General features: G+C 39.7%; 3 protein-coding genes across 8 annotated transcripts in view; 2 read left to right on the top strand and 1 right to left on the bottom strand.

Moving 5' to 3' along the window:
* camkk2 (calcium/calmodulin-dependent protein kinase kinase 2) overlaps positions 1–6,238 on the top strand; it is a 37,464-nt gene extending 31,226 nt beyond the window's left edge. For all 3 annotated transcript variants that reach the window (XM_079524495.1, XM_079524497.1, XM_079524496.1), the window contains exon 17: positions 4,503–6,238. In XM_079524495.1, the coding sequence (XP_079380621.1) occupies positions 4,503–4,575 (73 nt within the window). In that variant the 3' untranslated portion in view covers positions 4,576–6,238. The remainder of the gene's footprint in view (positions 1–4,502) is intronic.
* Positions 1–21,845, bottom strand: part of ak3 (adenylate kinase 3) — a 465,380-nt gene that overhangs the window by 404,161 nt on the left and 39,374 nt on the right. The gene's annotated exons all lie outside the window — the stretch shown is intronic.
* LOC306939563 (dual specificity testis-specific protein kinase 2-like) lies at positions 9,601–21,007 on the top strand. Of its 4 annotated transcripts, none has more exons than XM_079524155.1 (10): positions 9,601–9,689; positions 12,065–12,162; positions 12,248–12,352; positions 13,449–13,570; positions 13,889–13,937; positions 14,397–14,546; positions 17,329–17,508; positions 18,282–18,365; positions 19,391–19,477; positions 20,830–21,007. In XM_079524155.1, exons 2-10 carry the CDS (start codon positions 12,088–12,090, stop codon positions 20,929–20,931), a joined length of 954 nt encoding a protein of 317 aa, XP_079380281.1. In that variant the 5' UTR covers positions 9,601–9,689; positions 12,065–12,087; the 3' UTR covers positions 20,932–21,007. The 4 variants fall into 4 exon arrangements, with proteins under 4 accessions (XP_079380281.1, XP_079380283.1, XP_079380282.1 ...); XM_079524157.1 differs by having other exon boundaries at positions 9,635–9,689; positions 12,065–12,096; XM_079524156.1 differs by lacking the exon at positions 9,601–9,689 and adding an exon at positions 11,042–11,076.

Genomic DNA, 21,845 nt, shown 5'->3' with positions numbered 1-21,845 from the left:
ACTAGTTGACTAGTTGATACTAGTTATTTTTTTCCCGATTTTGTAGGCCTCAAGATCAGGTAGATTATAGTTATAGTCACCATGTACACAGATTTTCAATGTACAAATATTTATAAAAAAAAAGCAAAACGTTTTTTTTTTTTAGTTTTTACATAATAGGTAGTTAAACAACTAGTCGACTAGTCGACTAGTAAACTAGTCAACTAGTAAAAATGACTAGAAGTGAATGCCCTAGTTAGAGCCCACGTCTGGTTAACACCAACATACATTTACAACAACACACCGACCATGCGTACACGTTGCATGCACGTTGGAACACAGACGGCCCTTTTCCACCGGTTGGTTCCCAATGGGAACCGGTTCAGTTCTTCTTGGTTCTTACTAGTGCATGAACCTCCAAAATTGGAACGTTAATTATGAATGGAATGGGCAAAACCATACCTATATTAAATTGTTTATAGGATTAAATGTATGCTAACACTCCACAGTAGGCTTTTTCGTATTTTCAATTTTTTGCACATTTTCCTATATAATGCCTAATTTGCATATTTAAATGTACAATTTCAGAAGATTTGTAATACAATAAATCATTGTCTTTGTGGAAGTAATCAACTGGGGACGTTTAATTGTGATAACTATTAATTACATTTTTACCTATTCAACTGTAGGTGAAAATTGCAAAATGTGTGATAAATATGAAAAAGCTACTCCTGTGGAAGGATTATCATATATTAATTTACTTACTGTATATTGACCCTATAAACAATTTAATATGGGTGTGGTTTTGCACGCTCAATTCATAAATAGTTAACATTCCAATTTTGGAGGTCTGGCTCATGGACTAACAATCAAAAAGAACCGAATCGATTCCCAACCGGTGGAAAAGGGGCCAGAGAGAGAGACACACACACGCACACACACACACACACACACACACACACTCACACACACACACACTGATGTCAATGTGTCCGTGTATCTATTAATTGTGAGGCGTGCCTCCTCCTGGCGGAGATTTGCATTCCACTCAGCACCTCTCTCGTGTTGTGTGTGTGATATTACTGTAGCTGTCATAATATCGATGTAATTATGCTAGACATCAAGGTTATGGTGAGGGATTAAAACCATCCTGTGAATTAATTGAGCAGACTTAAGAAAAATTGGTGTCGACAACGACAAGTCAAATAGAAAAATGTGTTTACTGGATTTCGACACGTTTACCTTGGAATACGAGACGGCTCGCCCCTTTTCCAACTCGCCCAAAGCGGCGAAGATCGGTCGCCTCAACGGGAAGAGCGGTCGCCCCAACGGGAAGAGCGGTCGCCCCTTCAGTCTTGACATACATACAACATGATGTGTGATGATGTTGCTTTGCCTTATTATTGACTCTGAGTTTTGAAAGTAAAGAAGAGTTGTGTTTAAGCTGTCATGGTCCACTGATTCACAATAGTAGCCGAAAGATTCCACGTAAATTGCACGCTGCCTTCATGATTTGAGTCATTTTCAAAAATCCACCCGTCTCCACGGCTCCGTTCGGGGCGTGCCGTCATCACTTTTCGAAATTCTGTGGCGAGCCGTCTTCACTTTTCGAAATTCTGTGGCGAGCCGTCTTCACTTTTCGCGGGGGCGAGTTGGAAAAGGGGCGAGACGACCTGGTACCTTACCTTGCATGTTTTCTGTTCTTTTAGACCTTACTTCTTCTGTACAGATACCGTAGTAAGATACATTGCACCGTTTAAACAAATGCATGTTCATGTGCGTCCGCATTGATAAGTGATGCTCTGTTCGGTCATGGTGCTCACAGAGTTGTTTATAGGTAACATGGAAGCAGTGTTGTTTTTGGCAGCAAATTTCTATTTTAGTTTAGTCTTTGGAATGAAACTTCATTCAGTTTTAGTCATATTTTAGTCACCTGGAATGTTAGTCTAGTTTTAGTCGACTAAATGTCATAAGATTTTAGTCGACTAAATCTGCAGTTCATCTTGTCGGCTGAAATGTATTTTGGCGGGCCTTGATGCCGTCGTATTGGCGTAATTTTACACTTGTTGAAAATAGCCGATCTACAAGCTCACAACGTGTCGCAGCGCGACGCGTTGTGAGCTTGTAGATCGGCTATTTTCAGCATGCAACCAAGTGTAAAATGACTTCTACTGGATCTCTTGTCCACTAGTCCCTTCCTAACACTGTAGTCTAGTTTCTATCTGTTGACGAAATTGTCAGTACATTTAGTCTTAGTTTTAGTCATCATAGCTGTAGTTTTCATTTAGTTTCCATTTAGTTTTCGTCAGTGAAAAAAAGGTAGTCGACGGACATTTTTTGTCTTAGTTTTAGTCGACAAAAACAACGCTGCTTGGACCTTGGAAGGCCCAGATCTGTATGGTAGACCTTTACTGTCTCTCTCCTCCGTCTCCTGCCCACCAGCAAAGGCAGAGGAGGCAAAGTGAAACACTGCTACATTCATTGTAACCAAAAAAGGTAAAGGATAATATTAGGACTGTGCCAGCACTTACAGTACTTGCCTGCCTATTTTAAAACTGTGTTAAAGTAGCACGAAACTATACTTGCACACAGAAAAGGGTGACTTTGACCAACTGTTAACCCTGAATCCTATCGTCCTTTTGTGAGGAGGGCACGTGGAAAATCTGACATAACACTTCTGTCTCAAGGGTTCTGTCTCAAAAACTTGGAAACACTTTGGCCTGCCTACATGAAAAAAGGCGTCATCCTGATGCGTTTTACATGCCTTTGAAAGTGAAACGGTTGATGTCAGATTTTCATCCTTACAAAACAATAATACAGGTAAAATAACTTCAAAGTCACCCTTTAAACTAAAGGATACCACCAATGTTTTTTTTTATTGTTTTTTTTTACATTTGGTTCCATTGATGCAAGTAAGAAAGTAAAGAATATTTCGGTCTTGGCCTGGGCCGTGGCACAGCGGTCCAGGCACCTTGGCCAGTATAGCCCGAGTCTGGCAGTGCAGTGCCGCGGGCTCGACTCCCGATCCCGACGGCCTTCACTGCATGTCACTCCCCCCATCTCTCTCCCCCATTTCCTGTCAGCCTACTGTCTGTCCCTCTATAAAAAATATAAAATAAAGGCGAAAGCCGCCAAAAAAGAAACATTTAAAAAAAGAAGAGAATATTTCGGTCTTTGTTTCGAGGGATCACATGAAACAAGCAGCATTGATGGCAACCAGTAGTGGAGGAATCTGTGTATTTGTTTGGCTCGAAATAAACATGTTGTCCTGTAATAAATTAGCCATAGTTCCATTTTGTCAGACTAGTAGTAGTAGTAGTATCGATCCAATTACTTTGATTTGGACTGGCATCTAAGCCAGTTAACGTGGTTTTAAAAACATTTAACCACAAGGCGACGTGCTGTTTCGCCTCCACATTTGATGCTATGCTACAGACAGAGGTGAGGTGTTTTTTGTTGGGGACAGAATTATTATTATTATGGTGTCAATGGAACCAAATATATTTTTTAAGCAGCGGTATAGTTTAAAGACCATGGGCATGACATGGGAACTGATCGTTTCCACCATGGTGTAGTGGTCAAGTAGTCCAAAGCTTCATCGTTTCCACCATGGTGTAGTGGTCAAGTAGTCCAAAGCTTCATCGTTTCCACCATGGTGTAGTGGTCAAGTAGTCCAAAGCTTCATTGTTTCCACCATGGTGTAGTGGTCAAGTAGTCCAAAGCTTCAGAGCCATGTTGAGTGTTTATTTAATGGACATGTTGGGCCGGTCAATACCAGCCCATGTCGCCAGTGTTTTTGGCAGCAAATTTTGATTTGAGTTTTAGTCATAGTCTCTTGATATTTTAGCATGCAACCAAGTGTAAAATTACTTATACTGGATTTCTTGTCCACTAGTCCCTTCCTAACATTTTAGTCTAGTTTTTATTTGTTGACGAAATTGTCAGTATATTTAAGTTTTAGTCGACGAAAACAACACTGCATGTCGCTTACTGACTAGTGTCAGGTGGTGGTCAGACCACCTCAGGTGGTGGTCACTGGTCAGACCCGCCATCGACCCTCCGTCGCATTTCAGCGACGGAGGGTCTGAAGTCAGAATGTATTGAAGTGGTTGGGACTGTTTTGACCCACATAAGATTTGCTGCATGTATGAGCATTAGGTGAAACTGTGAGCTTGGCTATAATAATAGTACACATGGTAATTGCTGCCTGAACAGTTCTGCAGGGGGAAAACAACTGAAATGTATAATTTCAGTTGCATCATTTTTATCCTCTTGATATGTATTCCTTTGCATGTGACCCCATAATAACAGACTTGCCCCAAACAATCCTTTTCTTGTCCTTGACTAGAATATTCAGCAAGAGCTTGCCATGCAGCTATCGTTCACTGTGCATCGTGTCTCACATTATGTAACGGTATAAAGATTCCCATCGGTTTCGGTGGGCAAGGGGCAGGCATTATGCTTGCGCTTGTCTCTGCTGTTATGTATAACAATTGACAGGACATGTTTTTCTGGTTACCTAGGAAACAGGAGAGCGCCGATGGCATGAGGAGTATGGACCTGCCATATGTGGGCGAGGATGAAGCTCTTTCCTGATGCAGAGAGGGCTTCTGGTGTGTTCTAGTTGTGGGGTCATTCCTGCCAGCAGTCAACATAACCCATTTACTCCGTTTTATACAGCCGCCTTATCAAAAGGTCTCCCCTGGGGAGGTGGATGAGATCGGTTGACATGACAGGACACGGAGAAAGGATCTCTAAAGGCATACCGATATCAAATGAAGACGCCTTTTAATAAGCCATTGGCCCCCACATACAGTAATTACAATAATGTAAAACTGTACCGAACCGTGGCGAACTAACACCTTCCAAGAGGAGAAAAAACAAACGACCACCACCTCCTCCTCCAACACAACATGTTCTTTGACCCTTTACAACCACCTGCATTGTCCTTCCCTTCTCCTGCATGTGTTTGTAGTCCTACTGTAGCATGCCCTTGTCTCAGGCTTGTGTTTTTATTGTTGTCCTACGGCCACTGGTGTTTCCCCCTCTCTGACTTCTTTTACTTGACAATGCTGTCATGTTTACCGCAGGGGTACAGTTGGGTTGGGGAGCAGGAGGCGTACAGGTGGTCGGTCGTGCTTATGTGGGTGAGTGTTGGTCATACTTGTTGACGAGAGTAAAATATTTGGTCCCCGTCATCACTGCCACCAATGTTCTCCTGTATTGGAGCAGGTTTCATGACAATGACTGTCTGGTACATTTGCAATTTTGCAGTGGTGGCCAGTTTGACATGATTGAGTGACTCTGTACTATTGAATTTACTGTACTGAAAAGGGAGTTATAAAACAATGTTTACTACATAGAATGCATGTGTTCACTGTTCACTTTCCCAATGCAAGTACATAACTTAAAATGATAAACATATTGCACGTTCATAGAATAACCTTTTTTGAAACAATTTGTTTTTTGTATTCTTCTGGCTGATTGTATAGTCTCACAGCTACTAAAAGTAAAAAAACGCTTAACAAAATAGTTGACATGGTGTTGACGTGAACACATTCATACACATTACTCTTCACTGCTGTGTACCTGATGGCGTACATTTAGAATTTGTTTTTGTGCAAACCTTTTGTGTTCAAATTTGGTGAATTCTAAGGTACTGTGTATAAAGCATGAGTGCTTTTTTAAATGTTTGTTGTAATAGCATAATAGGTCTGGCAGCCACTTTAGTAATGACATAACTACTTAACCAAAAGGGTTTGTGAAGCTGAGTGAAACCATTAGACTTCAAATTAGTTTTGTTGATGTGTTAAATTGCAATCCATTCACCCATGTGGTCTCGTTTTTGGGGTTAGAAAACTAAAAAGTGTGTGTGTGTGTGTGTGTGTGTGTGTGTGTGTGTGTGTGTGTGTGTGTGTGTGTGTGTGTGTGTGTGTGTGTGTGTGTGTGTGTGTGTGTTTGTGTGTGTGGAACCTTCCTTTTGTTTTTGTTGATTTTTGTATTTTAATGATTACTGATGTTCTTTCTATAAAAAAAAAAACATTTACATTTTTTTATAAAATTGTAAAGACCAGTTATCTTGAAAGAGTTGAAGACTTTTGTTTATTTCATTATCTGTTAAACAGTAAATTTAAATGTTGATGTTTTTGTATACACCTATGCATGATTATCTAGAAACAGTCATGTACCACCCTGCAAATGTTTTAAAGTAATTATAAAAGTAGGCCTGCTTTTTAGTTTTTCATTTAGTCCAATTTAAAAAAAAAGCCCAATGCTGTACGGTTAATGTTCAAATGGATTAAGGATGTTGAACTTGAATTCAACCTACAGTTGGGTGCCGCCGATATTGTCCCTATCATTTGACCCATTTAGGCCTGACCTCAAAATTTTTAAAAAATCCTTCTAAATCCTCCAGTTTTCTGAAATAAATATTTTCACGATTTTTCAAAAATAGCAGACCTACAAGCTCGTGGCGCGCTATGAGCTTGTAGATCTGCTATTTTTCAATAGCTAAATTATAACATAATGTTTAAAACACCAAAAGGGGTTCCCGCCCAAAATGGGTTAACTGTCCTTTTGCGCAGATCACGCAAACCTCAGCAAAAAGAAAAGGACAATATCGATGGCCTCCAACTGTATACGGGATGCTTTTTAATGGAAACGAAGCCATTCACGGATTTCTGCAAAAACAAAAACGCTCCGTTCTAGGCATGTAACGATATATCGTTTTATCGATATATATATATCGATATAAATCCCGACGATATGAATCGATTTAATAAAATAAAATCAATTTTCAAAAAAAATAATAATAATAACATTTTATTTAATTATTTATGTGATGTGAAATGTGAGCTTTAATCATATCATCATATTCAAGTGCTTTTGGCGAGAGTCACTTTCAGTAGAGCACTGTAGAGGGGAGCTGTGTGTGTCTGTGACTGTGCCCAGGTGATGGTCGTTGATGCTCATTAATACATCAAGGAAGGTAATTATGTTTCATCACTGTCAAAAGTAATGCTACTTTTGCAATGTAGTTACAGATAAATGATATAACATTTTAAAAACGGTAATCTTTTTGTTTAAAATATCGTGAAAAATCGTATCGTGAACCTCATACAGTATGGTGATACGAATCGTATCGTGAGTTGAGTGAATCGTTACATGCCTACCCATTGAGAATCACTGGGAACGGATGGGTGGTCAAATAAACATATTGATGAATACATACATACTTTCAGTGTAGTAAAACGTAATTTCTGTTGGCCGACCTATACAAATCCTCACTGTTAATTCATCCAGAAACATTATTTCAGTACTGAAGTTGAATGTAAGACATAAGGGACATGGATTCTATTCTTTTTAATTTTTACACTGTTTGTTGCACGTCAATATCAATTGTATGTTGTGTTTTTAAGACTTACTATGCATAAGAAGTCTCTCTGTCTTATAGTCTACTCTCCACCTCTCTGTCTGTATGGTGCAGCGGTGTTATGCCCTGTCAGTCTGTCATGTACTGTACAATGATTGGGAAACAAAGAGGGCTCTTATTAGTAAATTGTCTGTTTATGTTCTTAGCCAACTTTTCCACTGAATGCGGAGTGTGCCGTCGTGACGTCTACAATAGACAGCTGTGCAACTTTGCAGAGCTGTCGGGGAATATAGATCGAAATTCCTTTTTATATTATTGTTCTCTGTAGAGGATTGCATCATATTTGAATTTTGTTTGGAAATCTCTTAACTTGTCAGTTTTACAGATTGTCTTAAATCCCCTGATTCACCAAATGATACATTGTGAAAATGCACTGATTTGTGACATACTGTAAATTGCTACCTCAGTTTGACCTTTCCTCAAACTACACAAAAAAAGGCAAATGGAATCTTTCATACTGGATTTTTTTTTTCTTTCTTTGTAAAAAAAAAAAACGAAATGTGGATCTCCAATTTGTGGCCTTGTCGTTGGCCAACATTGATCTATTAATCAAAGGACAGGTCGGATTTGACTCCAGGTTGAGAAAGCAATCTATATAAAGCTGTACAGTAATGATTATATTACTAATATATTAAGTATTTTAGTACACATTCAAATATTTAATATTTTTGCTTGTTTCATCAGCGTCTGCCCATTCTCACCAGAAGGTCATGGCTATAGCATTACCTTTATTGTTCAAATAACTTAATAACAAATAATCATATTCTGTCTAATCAATTAGGTTATAGTGAGAGCTGTGGTCCATCTCTTCCCAAGTGCATGCCAACTTATTGAACAGGTTACCAGTGCATTGTCAGCGCATGATGTCCTGATAATGGATCCTTACAATTCTATAAATATATCCGTTTTGTCATTTGAATAAAATACAATCGCCTTTCTGTAATGTTTCTTGACTGAACTATATAGTCATCACCCTGAGGGCGAGAAGCGCTGAAACAACAGGTCTGGGAATGCCCATATATGGACTTAATTGACGTTTTCGGGCTGAGTAGGGCGTAAAATGTGTGCTAATTAGTAAGGCCAGGCGGGGCCTGTTGAGAACTCTAGTTTTCGCCGGCTGCCGGGCGCGTCTGCGCTAATGACTTTGGGGCGGGCCCGTCTAGAGTTTAAATGGACCAGGTATCAGTCAAAAGGGAGACATCGAAGAGGAAGCGGAGGCGGGTGGGTAGGGATCAACATATTATGGAATGTCAGAACAGGTCAGCTCCATATATGGAGATCTAATTGAGGTTTGACTGGTCAGATGTAGAGTTGCTGGAGACAGCCATGTGCTGCGTGTCACGAGGCGTGACAGGCCATATATGGTGGTGTGATGGACGGACGGATTGACTGCAGGTCTTCATAGTAATCTGTAAAGAAAGATCACATTAATTGTGTTGGTTTCACTGATATTATTGCAAAGGTATAAGCTACTCCACACTAAAATGAATCAATGTAATTGCAGAGACTGTCCACTAGAGTGTGTTGAATCACATGGATAGCTTTACCCACTAACCTCTTTATCGGTATAGGTCCTTAACCCTGAATAATAAAGTGTACCGGTATATAAAAAGTGTAAAGGACGTCACCCATGTTCAACCTATCTCCATATGCTCATGATAATATGGTCATATCATGATGGTGCCAATTTTGTGTCTCAGACTCAGTGGAGGGCTGTGGACAATTCAGAAAGCCGCCTATACCAGTTACATCATAAGATAAAGATAAAAGAAAACTTTCATCGATTGATTGATTGATTGATTGATTTAAAATGACGAACATCTGGATTATTTTAATGATTTTGACATGTTTACACCTTGCACACCTTGCACCTGCAGAAAGGTTCGTTCACAGATCTGAGCTATTTTATTAGCCCTGAAACATGATTGTCATGATTTATCATGACAAACATGTGAACCATTGAACCATTTTGATGAACTACAACTAGCCTACAACATTCACACCCCCATGAGCGACGTGTGTGAGCAATTATTGTCTCACACTGCGAGAAGCATCTGGATGCAGTCGCGGCACTATTGCACACTGCAGGCTAGTCTGTGCATCAAATTCAGCACCACAAAACCTCGCGTCACCACAAAGTGATTGGGGGAGTGGTATCAAGACGTACTGTTGGTCGAAGCGGAGTTTAGTCATTAGACAGTTGAATCAAGTTGTATAGCCTAATCAATTCAAATCGGTATAATCTGAAGTTCATCAAGTTACCAACCTGAAGGCTTGAGTAAGTGTTTCATCTTTTTATTGTAACGAGATAGTTTTATGGAGGCCACTCAGGCCAGTTGACAGTTTTCTTAGTGATGCGTAGCCTATTCAATCTTCGAGGGAGGGCGAGCTCTAAAAGTGTCTATGGGGGCTTGAATGATACCTGGACAGTAGACTACCTGTTCCGTCTGTAAGGTGGATGAATAAGGTGTTTAATACTCTAAAATACTATTGAGAATAATAATAATAGTATGCCTATATTAATAGTAATTTTAGTAAGAGTGATAGATGACAATGACCCTATAGGCTACCAGTACCACAGCATATGATTCAATAAACTTTGTTTGCTATGTGGATTTTAGAGCTAAACTTTAAATACGTGCAATAACTTTACTGTCTATATTTGTCTGGTAGATGGAATATAGGCCTAGATTAAACATTGTCATATAAAATATTGAATAGTGTGTAACTGTATGAGTCCCAATACTTCAGCCATTCATGATGCATGTCATGATGACGCGAGACATGGCCAAAGCGTTTTCAGGGGGTCCCTACTAGCCAAAAACGTTGAGAACCCCTGCTCTATAGTTAACCCCCCTTCCTTTCATCCATCTGTGTGGTTCTTTTGGCCTGTATTTGTCCCACTTGCATCACCAGACTCTTCCCTTCTTGCTGTGTGTGTGTGTGTGTGTGTGTGTGTGTGTGTGTGTGTGTGTGTGTGTGTGTGTGTGAGTGTGTGTGAGTGAATGAATGAATTATTTTTTATTTTCGTGTCTTGTCGTTAAGACCCATCCCTTACGGGATTATAAGACACCAACAACATAAATAAACAATATCACGTTCACTTCCCACACAGAAGTTACAAGTTAGAAATAAACAATATCACGTTCACTTCCCACACAGAAGTTACACCAAGTATTTGTAAAAAACAGAAATAAGCAAAAACATAAAAATAAAATAAAATACATCACATATAAGTGTGTGTGTGTGTGTGTGTGTGTGTGTGTGTGTGTGTGTGTGTGTGTGTGTGTGTGTGTGTGTGTGTGTGTGTGTGTGTGTGTGTGTGTGTGAAATATAATTGCACACAAACACTCTGTGTTTCTTGCTATGTTGTAGAGCCGGCCTCTTTGCCCACTCTCCTGCATGCCGGGAAAGCTTCAGTGGGTGAGAATGTAAGGAGGAATCTGCAGATTAGGTTCCCCAACAGTCTCATGCCATAATTAATACGTAAACTAAACATGCATGTGATTGGTTACTGTAAGCATAAACATGCAAACAAATTCATGCAACTTACTTAGGTGGTTAGTTCATATTTTTGTTGTTGGAAATACTTGCCATTAATGTAGTGGTTGCAAAGCTATTCATTGATTGCCGAGTCCTGTGGTGGGAGTTCGGGTCTTGTTTTGGTGAATATGAAGTACTTTATTGTTACATCTTGTGTACAGATACATAAGAGTAAAACATATTTTAGTTTTGGCTTCCTTCAGACAATGCAGCAGCATAGATATCATCAGATAACATTCAAAACAACAAAACCACAGCAAGCACAGCAAACAAAGAATAAAGAGTGCAAGAAAGAGCAATCAAAGTGTAACAAATAATAGTAACACATGTGCATGTTCAAAGTTAGGTAAAGTTTTTGTGAACAGCTTCACAGTAGGTTGTTATGTTCCATATATATATATATATATATATATATATATATATATATATAAACCATAACAAGTTGAATCATACATTCAATGCAGCCAGATAACATAATTCAGTCTTACTGTCATAAAAAAGAAATCTGACAAAACTAACCTAAAATAATCATTTTAAAAAAATCACGATTCGAACTTCACGGTGAGTGAATCAGCATAATATTGTATTGTATTGTATTGGCATAATATCTGACCATACCATTAACAACCTATAGAAGGCAAAATATTCAAAATGTCATCATGCTTTATGTAGCCCCTAGTTTGACACGTCACATGCTACATAAAGCATGATGACATTTTGAATATTTTGCCTTCTGACTCCGCCCCATCTGGCGGAGTCAGGTTACTATGGGCAAAGCAAAGCAAAGTTACTATATTTACCCAGGGTAACTGGACTAAGCATCAGATACTTGTTTACAGCCAGGCCCTGCTCATAGAACATTTCATGGTAGTGGTTCAATGCCTTGCTCAAGGGCACTTCAGCGGTGGTAATTTTAACGTGCCGGTCCGGGGATACGAACTGGTGACCTTCCGGTATCAAGACCGCTCCGCAAACCGTTCGGCCACCGCTGGCAAGTAGAATAATATGGGCATTCCAAGACCTGTTGTTTCAGCGCCCTTTAGGGCGAGATCGCTTCTCGCCCTCAGGTCTTACTGGTGGTATTAACCTTGTTGTAAATAATTATTTCAGAATTTCCAGACAAATCAGATGCCATGTCTCATGTGAGCGTGACCCCAGTTTCCTGCAATGCCATCCTAAAATCTACCTCTCCAGACCATTATGGCCAGGTCAGTGGATTACTGTGCTGATCGATAATGCTTATTATTGATCAGGTTCATGTTTTTTAAAGCAATCTTCCCCTTTCCTTGCCAGGTTGACAGCTTTAAAAGAGTACAGGTTGTGGTCCCAAAGCTGTTAAAGTGGGAGGATCACAGTGCTGAGTTGATCGGGACTGGATTCTTTGCTGATGTGTATAAGGTACTGGTGTGTAAACTAAGTTAAAAAAAAAAAAAAAAAACCTTTGCATTCCGGGATTCGTTTTTGCATAGTTTATGGCTTATGCAACAATGGACATCAGATGGGAATAATTGGGAGGCTGTGTGTATGCATATACATGAGGTGATATTAGAGAAAAGCAAAACTGAACTCATGTTTCGCATTGAAGCTATATTTTGCATAATTTGTCACAAACGGCATGATACCTTTCACTATATAGTGTAACCATGAATGTGTGATTGAAGGTACATGTTTGATCCCTTTTACCATTTGTTATGTGCTATGCCCAGGAGAATGCACTATAAAATCAGGGTTTGTCTGGTTTCATGTGACTTCAACGCACGCACGCACGCACGCACGCACGCACGCACGCACGCACGCACGCACGCACACACACACACATGCATGCGGGAGAGAGAAGCTCCATGGTGTGCGATACTGTACTGTACTTTTTGGAGACAATTATTGTTTTCTTTGTCACTTAAGCTGTGATGACTAGCACACGTCAATAGCTCAAGTATTTTTCCTTTGAGGCCAAACCACCACGGTGTCATGCCAATGGATGTTGTGTTTATTTCCTGCCATTGTTTAGCATGTTCGCAGGGAACTTGAACACTGTTGTTGAAGATGGGCATCACAGATTATCTCAGAAAGATAGGTGTTGTGAAAGTGCTGTGTTTAGATGCAAGCAACTGAGCATGACAAGAGTAAAATGTCCCACAGCCCATGCCAAAAAAAGATGCTTTGTCTGATAACATGGTGTGTTACAGAGCTGATCTAAGGGACAAAAAGATGTAGTAAAGTATATAATCACCTAAGTCACACACTGTAGTAGCAATGCACTAGCTCACCATGTTATTTCTCACTTTATTAAAGTAAATATTTAAATGAATACACATTGGAGGCTTTAAAGATGGCTTGACAATATTGTCATAATAAAGGCAGTCTAGCCTCAGAAACCACAGGTGTTTTTTCAAGGGAGAGAAAATGGAAGTCTAATGTGGAAGTGGTCAATAGTATACTAACTGCACCACAACCTTAATATTGAAAACTAATTGAAAGATTTTTTTTCTTTCAGATAACTCACAGTGCTACACACAAAGTTAAAGTGGTGAAGGTCTATAAAACCGAGGTAGAGCAAGAAAGCATTGTACGAGAAATCGGTCTGCTTCAGAAACTCTCCCACCTCAACATTGTCAGGTACGTAGTCATAGGTGTTTCCGAACTTAACAATAAATATTTTTACATCGCATATCTGCTGTAATCCAAAATCTGAAGGTCTAAACAGTGTTTGCAGACACCCAAAGCCATCAAATCAGCTTGCATATCAGTCTGTATAAGTTCACTTAAACTGCAAATCTTTAGAAGCCTTCCACCGAATAACATTTTTATTTCTATCACAATATCACAATGTTCACTCCAAAGTAACATTCATTTACTTCAACATTCACATTTAGCCTATTTCAATAAAATGTTGTAAAACTGCCGTCATTTGGACTTTTCTTCCATATACTGTAGATATCTTGGAATCTGTGAGAAGGATCAGAAGCTTTATCCAGTTTTGGAGGTGAGCTCTTGATCTGCCTTTTGGTGTTTTAAAACATTGTGTTATAGTTTAGCTATTGAAAAACAGCAGATCTACAAGCTCATATATGATGGAGTGCCACGCTATGAACTTTTTAAACTCATTAACTGAGGGGGGGGCGGAGGCATATTACATATCATTTTTGGGGTCCTTGACATGAAATACTGAGCACCACTGATACAGAAACAAGGTTTTTCAGAAAATTGTCAGGATTTTGACATTAGACATTATTTAAATTTCGACGTCAGGCCTAAATGGACCTCTTGAGCCGCCGCTGTCCACCTCTGAACAGCGCTCAGCGGGTCAATGGAGACCCAATCGGTCTTCGGTTCCAACTCCGATGTTGGGGTTTAAGCGGTTAAAGTGGTTATATTTAGAAGCCCTGGAACATCTGCAAAGTCAAAAAATAAAATATGCTTTTATTATTTTGTATGTTAAAAGTATGTTACTGGAGGAACCCTTGGAGAACTGCTGGCCAAAAAGGCTGTGGATCTGTCTTGGAGAGAGAAGAACGACCTGGCCTGCGACATCTGCAGAGGAATGACCTATCTGCACTACAAGAACATCTACCATAGGGACCTGAACTCCAGGGTACAGTGCTCTAATCTGTCTGTTTCAGGTCTTTCACATTATTGAACCAAAGCATGGTGTGCATTCTGAATTGGTTGAGACCACTCTATAAAAAAATACGTAGTAAAGATTTTGTATTACTTGTTAATTCTAACAAGTGACAGGCTTAAACCCATTTAACGATTGAAAGAAAGTATGTGTTAGTGCATGGGTTTTCAACAGGTGGTCCGTGGACCACTGGTGGTCCGTGAAGGTGTTGCATGTGGTCCCTGACCATGCATTTAGTAATGTAGGAAAGTGAAGATTCGTATTTGAATTTATTGTATTGACCACAAGTTGAGAAACAATGCAGTAAATGATCTGGTGACAAATGATGACAATGTCAATGTTGTCAGTTACTGGGAAGTCGGATGTCAAGAACTTCCACAGAAAAGTGAGGTAGAATCTCAAGGGAAACCGGATTGCCTGGTTGAGTCACCATTAAGGAAATGTGCCCATAATCAATCGGTTGAAAACCCCTGTGTTAGTGGATCCTTAAAAGATTTAATTATTATTTCAGGCAAGAGGCTAGACACCCTTCTTCTTTCTGCTATAGCCTACTTCACACATCGTGCATTCTGTTTGCCACAGCTATACTCAACATCACAGGGTTTCTATTCAAAAGACCAATTAGATTCATTTACATTTTACACAATAGAATATAATGCAAAAAATAAATAAAGAATGTGTTAAAGAGTGGACTAAAGGTGGCCTTACACTAGCCGATATTTAGTGATAGCACCACACACTACCGGATAATCGGAGCGGGGCAGAGCAAATATCAAACATTCTTGATGTTGATCGGGCCGATCCCGATCGCGCTTTGAGCGGTCGGGCACCCCCCGAGCGTCAAAAATGCCCAATTATCGGCTAGTGTAAGGCCACCTTTAGAGATGAATCCTTAGCAATGTGATGATGATGTGATGGCCATCGGTCAACCCTGCATTGAAGTCCATGGCCTCACTGGCTCACTTCTCTCATGCCTCAGATATGTGGTGCTGCATTTTGTCTTGGATTTCACAACATTGTAATATGCCCATGGCTTGCTTGCCAAGTTGCCGGTGCCATGGGAAAAACAATTTAAATGCTTGCACGTCTTTGTTGTCTTTTGTCTTTGTTTTGAGTACAAACCTGCAAAGTATTTGGCACATGTTGCATGCACTCATGCATTCCGTTCAATTATTCTACTAAGAAATCCGGATGAACTTTTAAGATAAGTCAACCAGGATATGTCAGCGCTAATCCTCACATGTCTCTGTGATCATAAAATGGAACGATTGGTATTTGACATGAACTAAACTAACCCCAAGGGATAATCTGGCAAGAGTATATTAATCCATTCTGGGCGGGAATCCCTTTTGGTGTTTTAAGCATTATGTTATGCTTTAGCTGTTGAAAAATAGCAGATCTACAAGCTCATAGTGCCGAGTGCCGCGCTATGAACTTGTAGGTCTGCTATTTTTGAAAAATTGTGAAAATGTGCCGCAATATTCTTTCAGAGCGTTTTTAACTCAAATCTTTGCTTCTGGGAGGTCCCTGGAAAAACATATTTTCAGATGGGCGTTGGCAGCCAATTACATATAATTCTGGGGTTCCTTGACAGGAAATAGTTTGAGAACCACTGACATAGAAACACAGTTTCTGAAAAGTTTTCTGAAAACTGTCATGTTTTAGAAGACATGTGTAGAATCGTCCTCAGTCCAAAATGGGTTAAGTTTGTTTTTTATAATTCAATTGTATTGCGTCTGTAGTTGTCTCAAGACACTTTTCATGCAGAGACCAAACTTGTCCCCCCACCCTGAGCAAGGATTTCTGTGACGTGGCATTATAGAGGACCAGGGTCATAAGATATAGTTCTTTAATAGATGAGGGAGGGGGTCAAGAATGAATACCAGAGGTTCTGGGACATGTGGCAGTAAAGCGCCTTTAGGTGTTAAATACTACACGTGTTGGGAGTGTTGTTTTATTATGAGTTGCTTGTATTGTTTTGACATGGTTATTGATTTATTTTAGCGCCTAAGCTTTCCCCTCTCCCTCAAGAGGCCTTGCCTTTTCTGCCAGGCTGCAGTTGTAAATGAGCATTTGTTCTTCTTACTCTTGCCTTGACTGGTTATTAAAGGAGAATTCCATACGAGAAGGCTTTCTTACCTTTATTTGTAGTTGTTAGTTACGTCCCCACCAAAGAGGTCCAGGTGTTATTTTGTGCAAAAGTGCATTATTGGCTATTTCCCCTACCATAAGCCCTCAATGGGGGTTGGGTTTTTGTGCTAATTCGCTTATTTCCATCGAAATAAGTAGTAAAGTGTGCTGCTTGGGATACTATTGGTTTTTGAGCGATGGAAATAAGCACCCCATAGCCCCATTCAATTCCATGGGGATTTCATGCTGCCCACCAGCTCAGCTCTTACAGCTTATGTCCTCTGGGGGGCACTACAGTAAAGGTCTCTGAACACATGTACAAATCACTGTGTAAATGTTGTAATAATAATAATGACAATATTATTGTCTGTGCAAATCACTGTCTAATTTGATATTGATATAAAAAATGTTGTTAAAATAGGTTCAAATTCTTTCAATACAGTCCACCACAGTTTTTACATGCTTCCTCATCTATCAAGAAGGTTTTATTTGTCACTATAATGTATACAAGTAGACTACAAGCATGTTCAAAAATGTTCTTGGGACAGAAAAAAATGTTTCTAAAAACATCAAATGGTCATTGAAATGGACTGGTCGATTAATTCAGTGATTTATTGGTTTTCAGAACTGTCTGGTCAGGGAAATGGCGTGGGGCAGGGAGGCGGTCGTGGCAGACTTTGGCCTGTCCAGGGAGGTGGCGTTTGAGCTTCCAAATGGCAAGGAAGATGACAGGAAGATGTCACTGGTGGGATCGACATACTGGATGGCCCCTGAGATGATCCGTGGAGAACCCTACAATAGCAAGGTGTGTTGCTTTGATTCTTGACAGTTTCTCAAATTAGATTAAACTCGATATGATTTCATCTTACAATAAATGCACCACATCTCTGTACGTGTGTACGTTCGTACATACTGTACGTGTGTACGTCTGTAATCCACGTAACTTGAGAACCGTTCGCCCCGCCGACTTTACATTCGACACACGCGTTCCCGATCCCGACGAACTTTGCTTTGTGTCGATCTCTCTCCCCCCCCCCCCCCCATCTCTCTCTCCCTGTTTCCTGTTAAGCTACTGTATATAATATCAATAAAGGCAAAAAAGCCCCAAAAAATATCTTTCAAAAAAGAAACCCATCCCTGTTAGGCATGAGCTGTATCTGAGGACCAATTAGCCTATATGAAGATAGGTTGAAAATGGGTGAAGTATTGGCATCAAAATGTACTTGCCAAGATAAAAGTCATATCTTTTTTTTTTCTCAAACTTTGACACAACTAAAAAAAAAGGCAGATCCACAAGCTCCCAACATATCATGATGCAACAGGTTGTGAGAGCTTGTGGATCAGTTATATCCAAATAGAAAGTAAATATATATGGCTTTGGTTAATGTATGTTTAGTAATAAACTCAATCTGCAAAGTAACTTGTATACAAGTTAAATACTTGTTGTGGAGTAAAAAAGTACAATATTTGCCTCAAAGTAATGCACCTCAAAATAGTACACCGTACTTGGCTAAAATGTACCGGCTTAGGTGTCTAAATATAATGTCGTCGTCCCCCCCCCCCCCCCATCCTTCCCAGGTGGACGTCTTCTCTTTTGGAATTGTGCTGTGTGAGATCCTGGCACGAGTCCCCGCAGATCCCGATGTCCTGCTCAGGACAAGGGTAAAGTCAACCGTTCATCTCTCCTGACAGACACCGCTATTACAGGAGCGTCTGTCGGAAGGTCCCAAACCAAATGTTACTACATAGGAAGGACATTGAGAGTAACGATGGGATTTGGAGGTGTGGTCTGATCAATGTTGTTTTCGTGGACAAGAGATCCAGTATAAGTCCTTTTACACTTGGTTGCATGCTGAAAATAGCCGATCTACAAGCTCACAACTCGTCGCAAACTTCTTTGCCTTTTTTTACTATTTTGAAAAACATTTTTGAATAGTTCAACCAATGTAGCCAATCTACATTGACACGTTGTGAGCTTGTAGACTGGCCATTTTAACTATTCAAAAATGTTTGGCAAAATAGTAAAAAAAAAAAAGGCAAAGAAGTTTAGGGATAAGGGGTTTAGCGGTGACGAAAATGGAGCCCCTAGATGTTGCTCTTCAATAGTGCCAAAATAAATGAGGAAATTGTGTAACACTCTTGAATTCATCCCTGATCAGAAGACTGTTGCAGGCAGCCATTTCCTTATTTTGATAATTAGTTATGTGTCAGGTGATATGGGATTCCTAATTGGATCTGCAGTTTTATGTACGACACACACACACACACACACACACACACACACACACACACACACACACACAGAGAAAAACTTGGTTTTACATCAGATGAATGTCTGAGGGAATTGAAACGTTTGGGGGTTTAATTGCACTGTTGAGAGTTTAAAACACTATGGGCCCTATTATGCATGTCTTAAGTACCAGGTCTTATTACTTAACTTAAGACCTGGAGGCGTGATCAATGCCATTTGGCTATTCTGAGTGGCCAAACAGCATTGACCACGCCTCCAGGTCTTAAGTTAAGTCATAAGACCTGGTACTTAAGACACGCATAATAGGGCCCTATAGGTCCATTTCTGACGATTATTGAATATGTAGGCTACCTAAATATGTATCAGACTGCCATAGTATGCTTTCATAACTGTGTGTGTGTGTGTGTGTGTGTGTGTGTGCGTGTGCGTGTTTTAGGACTTTGGGCTTGATGTGAAGGCCTTCAGTGAGATGGTTCCAGGTTGTCCACAACATCTGATTGACATTTCTGCCACCTGCTGTCAGGTGAACTATAGTAGAGCAGTGTTTCCCACTGTTTGGGTCGCAAGTCTTAAGCCCTAACCAACACCAAAGGGTCACCATGCGACTCCTTGGGTCCAAGTCTTAAGCCCTAACCACACCAAAGGGTCACCATGCAACTCCTTGGGTCCAAGTCTTAAGCCCTAACCACACCAAAGGGTCACCATGCAACTCCTTGGGTCCAACCGGTTGCAAGGAGTTAACGCTAACACCGTCTCGGCCCTTTGGTGTGGTTTGGGCCATTGAATTCCATGCGTTGAATCACTAGGGACGACGCGCGTCAACTAGGGCATTCACTTCTAGTCATTTTTACTAGTTGACTAGTTGCCTAGTTTACTAGTCGACATAGTTGTTTAACTACCTATTATGTTTTTGTTTTTTTTGGAAATAAATATTTGTACATTTAAAACTGTGTACATTGGTGACGATAACTATAATCTACCTGATCTTGAGGCCTACAAAAAAAAAAGAAAAAAGAAAACTAGTCAACTAAGTACCAACAAGGTCGACTAGTGGATTTACTAGCTTACTTGCTTAATGCCCTAGCGTCAACGCGCGTCGACGTGCAACAGGACATATTTAATGGGTTAAAAAACAATTAAAATAAACTTTTTTTTACCATTAGAGTGCACGCTTTTAAGCATTACAGTTGCTAAGATATTACAAAAGGTGCATAAAAACTTAAATGCAACAAAGGATTTGGTCATCACCATAGTTAATTGTATCGAGTGAATAATTACAAATCAGACGCTTCTAATGCAGAACTGCACTGGTTAATTGAAACTAGTTTGGAACATGTGTCCGTTTGAAATGGGGCTGATTGCTTGGCATACAAGCAGCATTTCTGCTTGTATAGTGTTGTCACTGTCTAGAACCATGGACAGACAGACAGACAGACAGACAGACAGACAGACAGACAGACAGACAGACAGACAGACAGACAGACAGACAGACAGACAGACAGACAGACAGACAGACAGACAGACAGACAGACAGGTAGGTAGGTAGGTAGGTAGGTAGGCCGGCCTATACGTGCAGTCTATAGACCGATATCTGATGTCATTGTAGGTGATGTGTAAGTTACTGACAGACAGTCTATAGACAGATATCTGATGTCATTGTAGGTGATGTGTAAGTTACTGACAGACAGTCTATAGACAGATATCTGATGTCATTGTAGGTGATGTGTAAGTTACTGAAACATTTTGACTACTGTAGTTTGTTTGGCTGGCCAGTCTTCTCTCACGCTGGCAATCAAAGCCATATTAGATAGATGCTTGGTGTTTGGTCGCTACCTCTTATTGCTGTACTTATTGAAGCCGTGTCATGTTTTCCAGATGGAGTCATACCGAAGACCATCATTCTCGGAGCTGATGAATGAGTTGGAAGACGTTGGCCATGATGTACTCCACAGCTCTGAGACGAGCATGATGGCATGAAGGATGAGATATAAGCTCATTAACACTGTGCTCCAGCTTTTATCCTCCTTGGACAATGTCCAGTACAGAGACAGGAGAGAGGAACGTATTTTATTTTATTTTATTTTATTTTATTTTATTTTATTTTATTTTATTTTATTTTATTTTATTTTATTTTATTTTATTTTATTTTATTTTATTTTATTTTATTTTATTTTATTTTATTTTATTTTATTTTATTTTATTTTATTTTATTTTATTTTATTTTATTTTATTTTATTTTTTATGCACTCCTCTGACTTGTGCTTTGAGACACACATTCAGAGTTGTATCAGGAAATCCTGGAGGATTGGTCAGTAAGGTATACATCAATGTCATGTCCCTTGGCTTACACACTTCAATCAAAAGATTACAAGAATTGGGACCTGCAAAGAAATAAGGACTTTGTCACACAAAGCCAGCCACCTGGGCCTTTAAGGATACTACTCTTTGTTGTGTATAGGTAATGTGGATTAAGGATTGATCTGTGATTTAACTATGATCTTGATCGTTTTTTCTCGCCATTAACTGTGTTCATTTGGCTAACATACCGTATGTTGGTGGGGCTTGTGTTCCTGCTGCAGACTATGGTGTTGTTTTTGGCAGCACATTTTGATTTTAGTTTTAGTCATAGTCTCTTGAATAGTTTTAATTTAGTTTTAGTCACATTTTAGTCACCTGGAATCTCTTAGTGTTCGTCTAGTTTTAGTCGACTAAATATCATAAGATTTTAGTCGACTAAATCTACAGTTGATTTAGTCAACTAAAATGTATTTTGGCTGGCCTTGATGTCAGATCTACGACGAGCTTGTAGATCTGATATTTTCAGCATTCCTAACATTTTTGTCTACTTTTTATTTGTTGACGAAATTGTCAATATATTTAGTTTTAGTCAC

The sequence above is a fragment of the Electrona antarctica genome (genome assembly GCF_951216825.1).
Source record: "Electrona antarctica genome assembly, chromosome: 16".
NCBI classification, from domain to species: Eukaryota; Metazoa; Chordata; class Actinopteri; order Myctophiformes; family Myctophidae; genus Electrona; species Electrona antarctica.
Note: the sequence above shows the minus strand (reverse complement) of the source record. Positions and strands in the feature narration are given on the sequence as shown.

Excerpts from the sequence above, each read along its gene's own strand:
- LOC306939563 (XM_079524155.1), top strand. The coding sequence starts at position 12,088 with ATGTCTCATGTGAGCGTGACCCCAGTTTCCTGCAATGCCATCCTAAAA. Across the intron at positions 13,571-13,888 it reads TCCCACCTCAACATTGTCAG|ATATCTTGGAATCTGTGAGA; the intron begins GTACGTAGTCAT and ends CATATACTGTAG. Across the intron at positions 17,509-18,281 it reads GAGAACCCTACAATAGCAAG|GTGGACGTCTTCTCTTTTGG; the intron begins GTGTGTTGCTTT and ends CATCCTTCCCAG.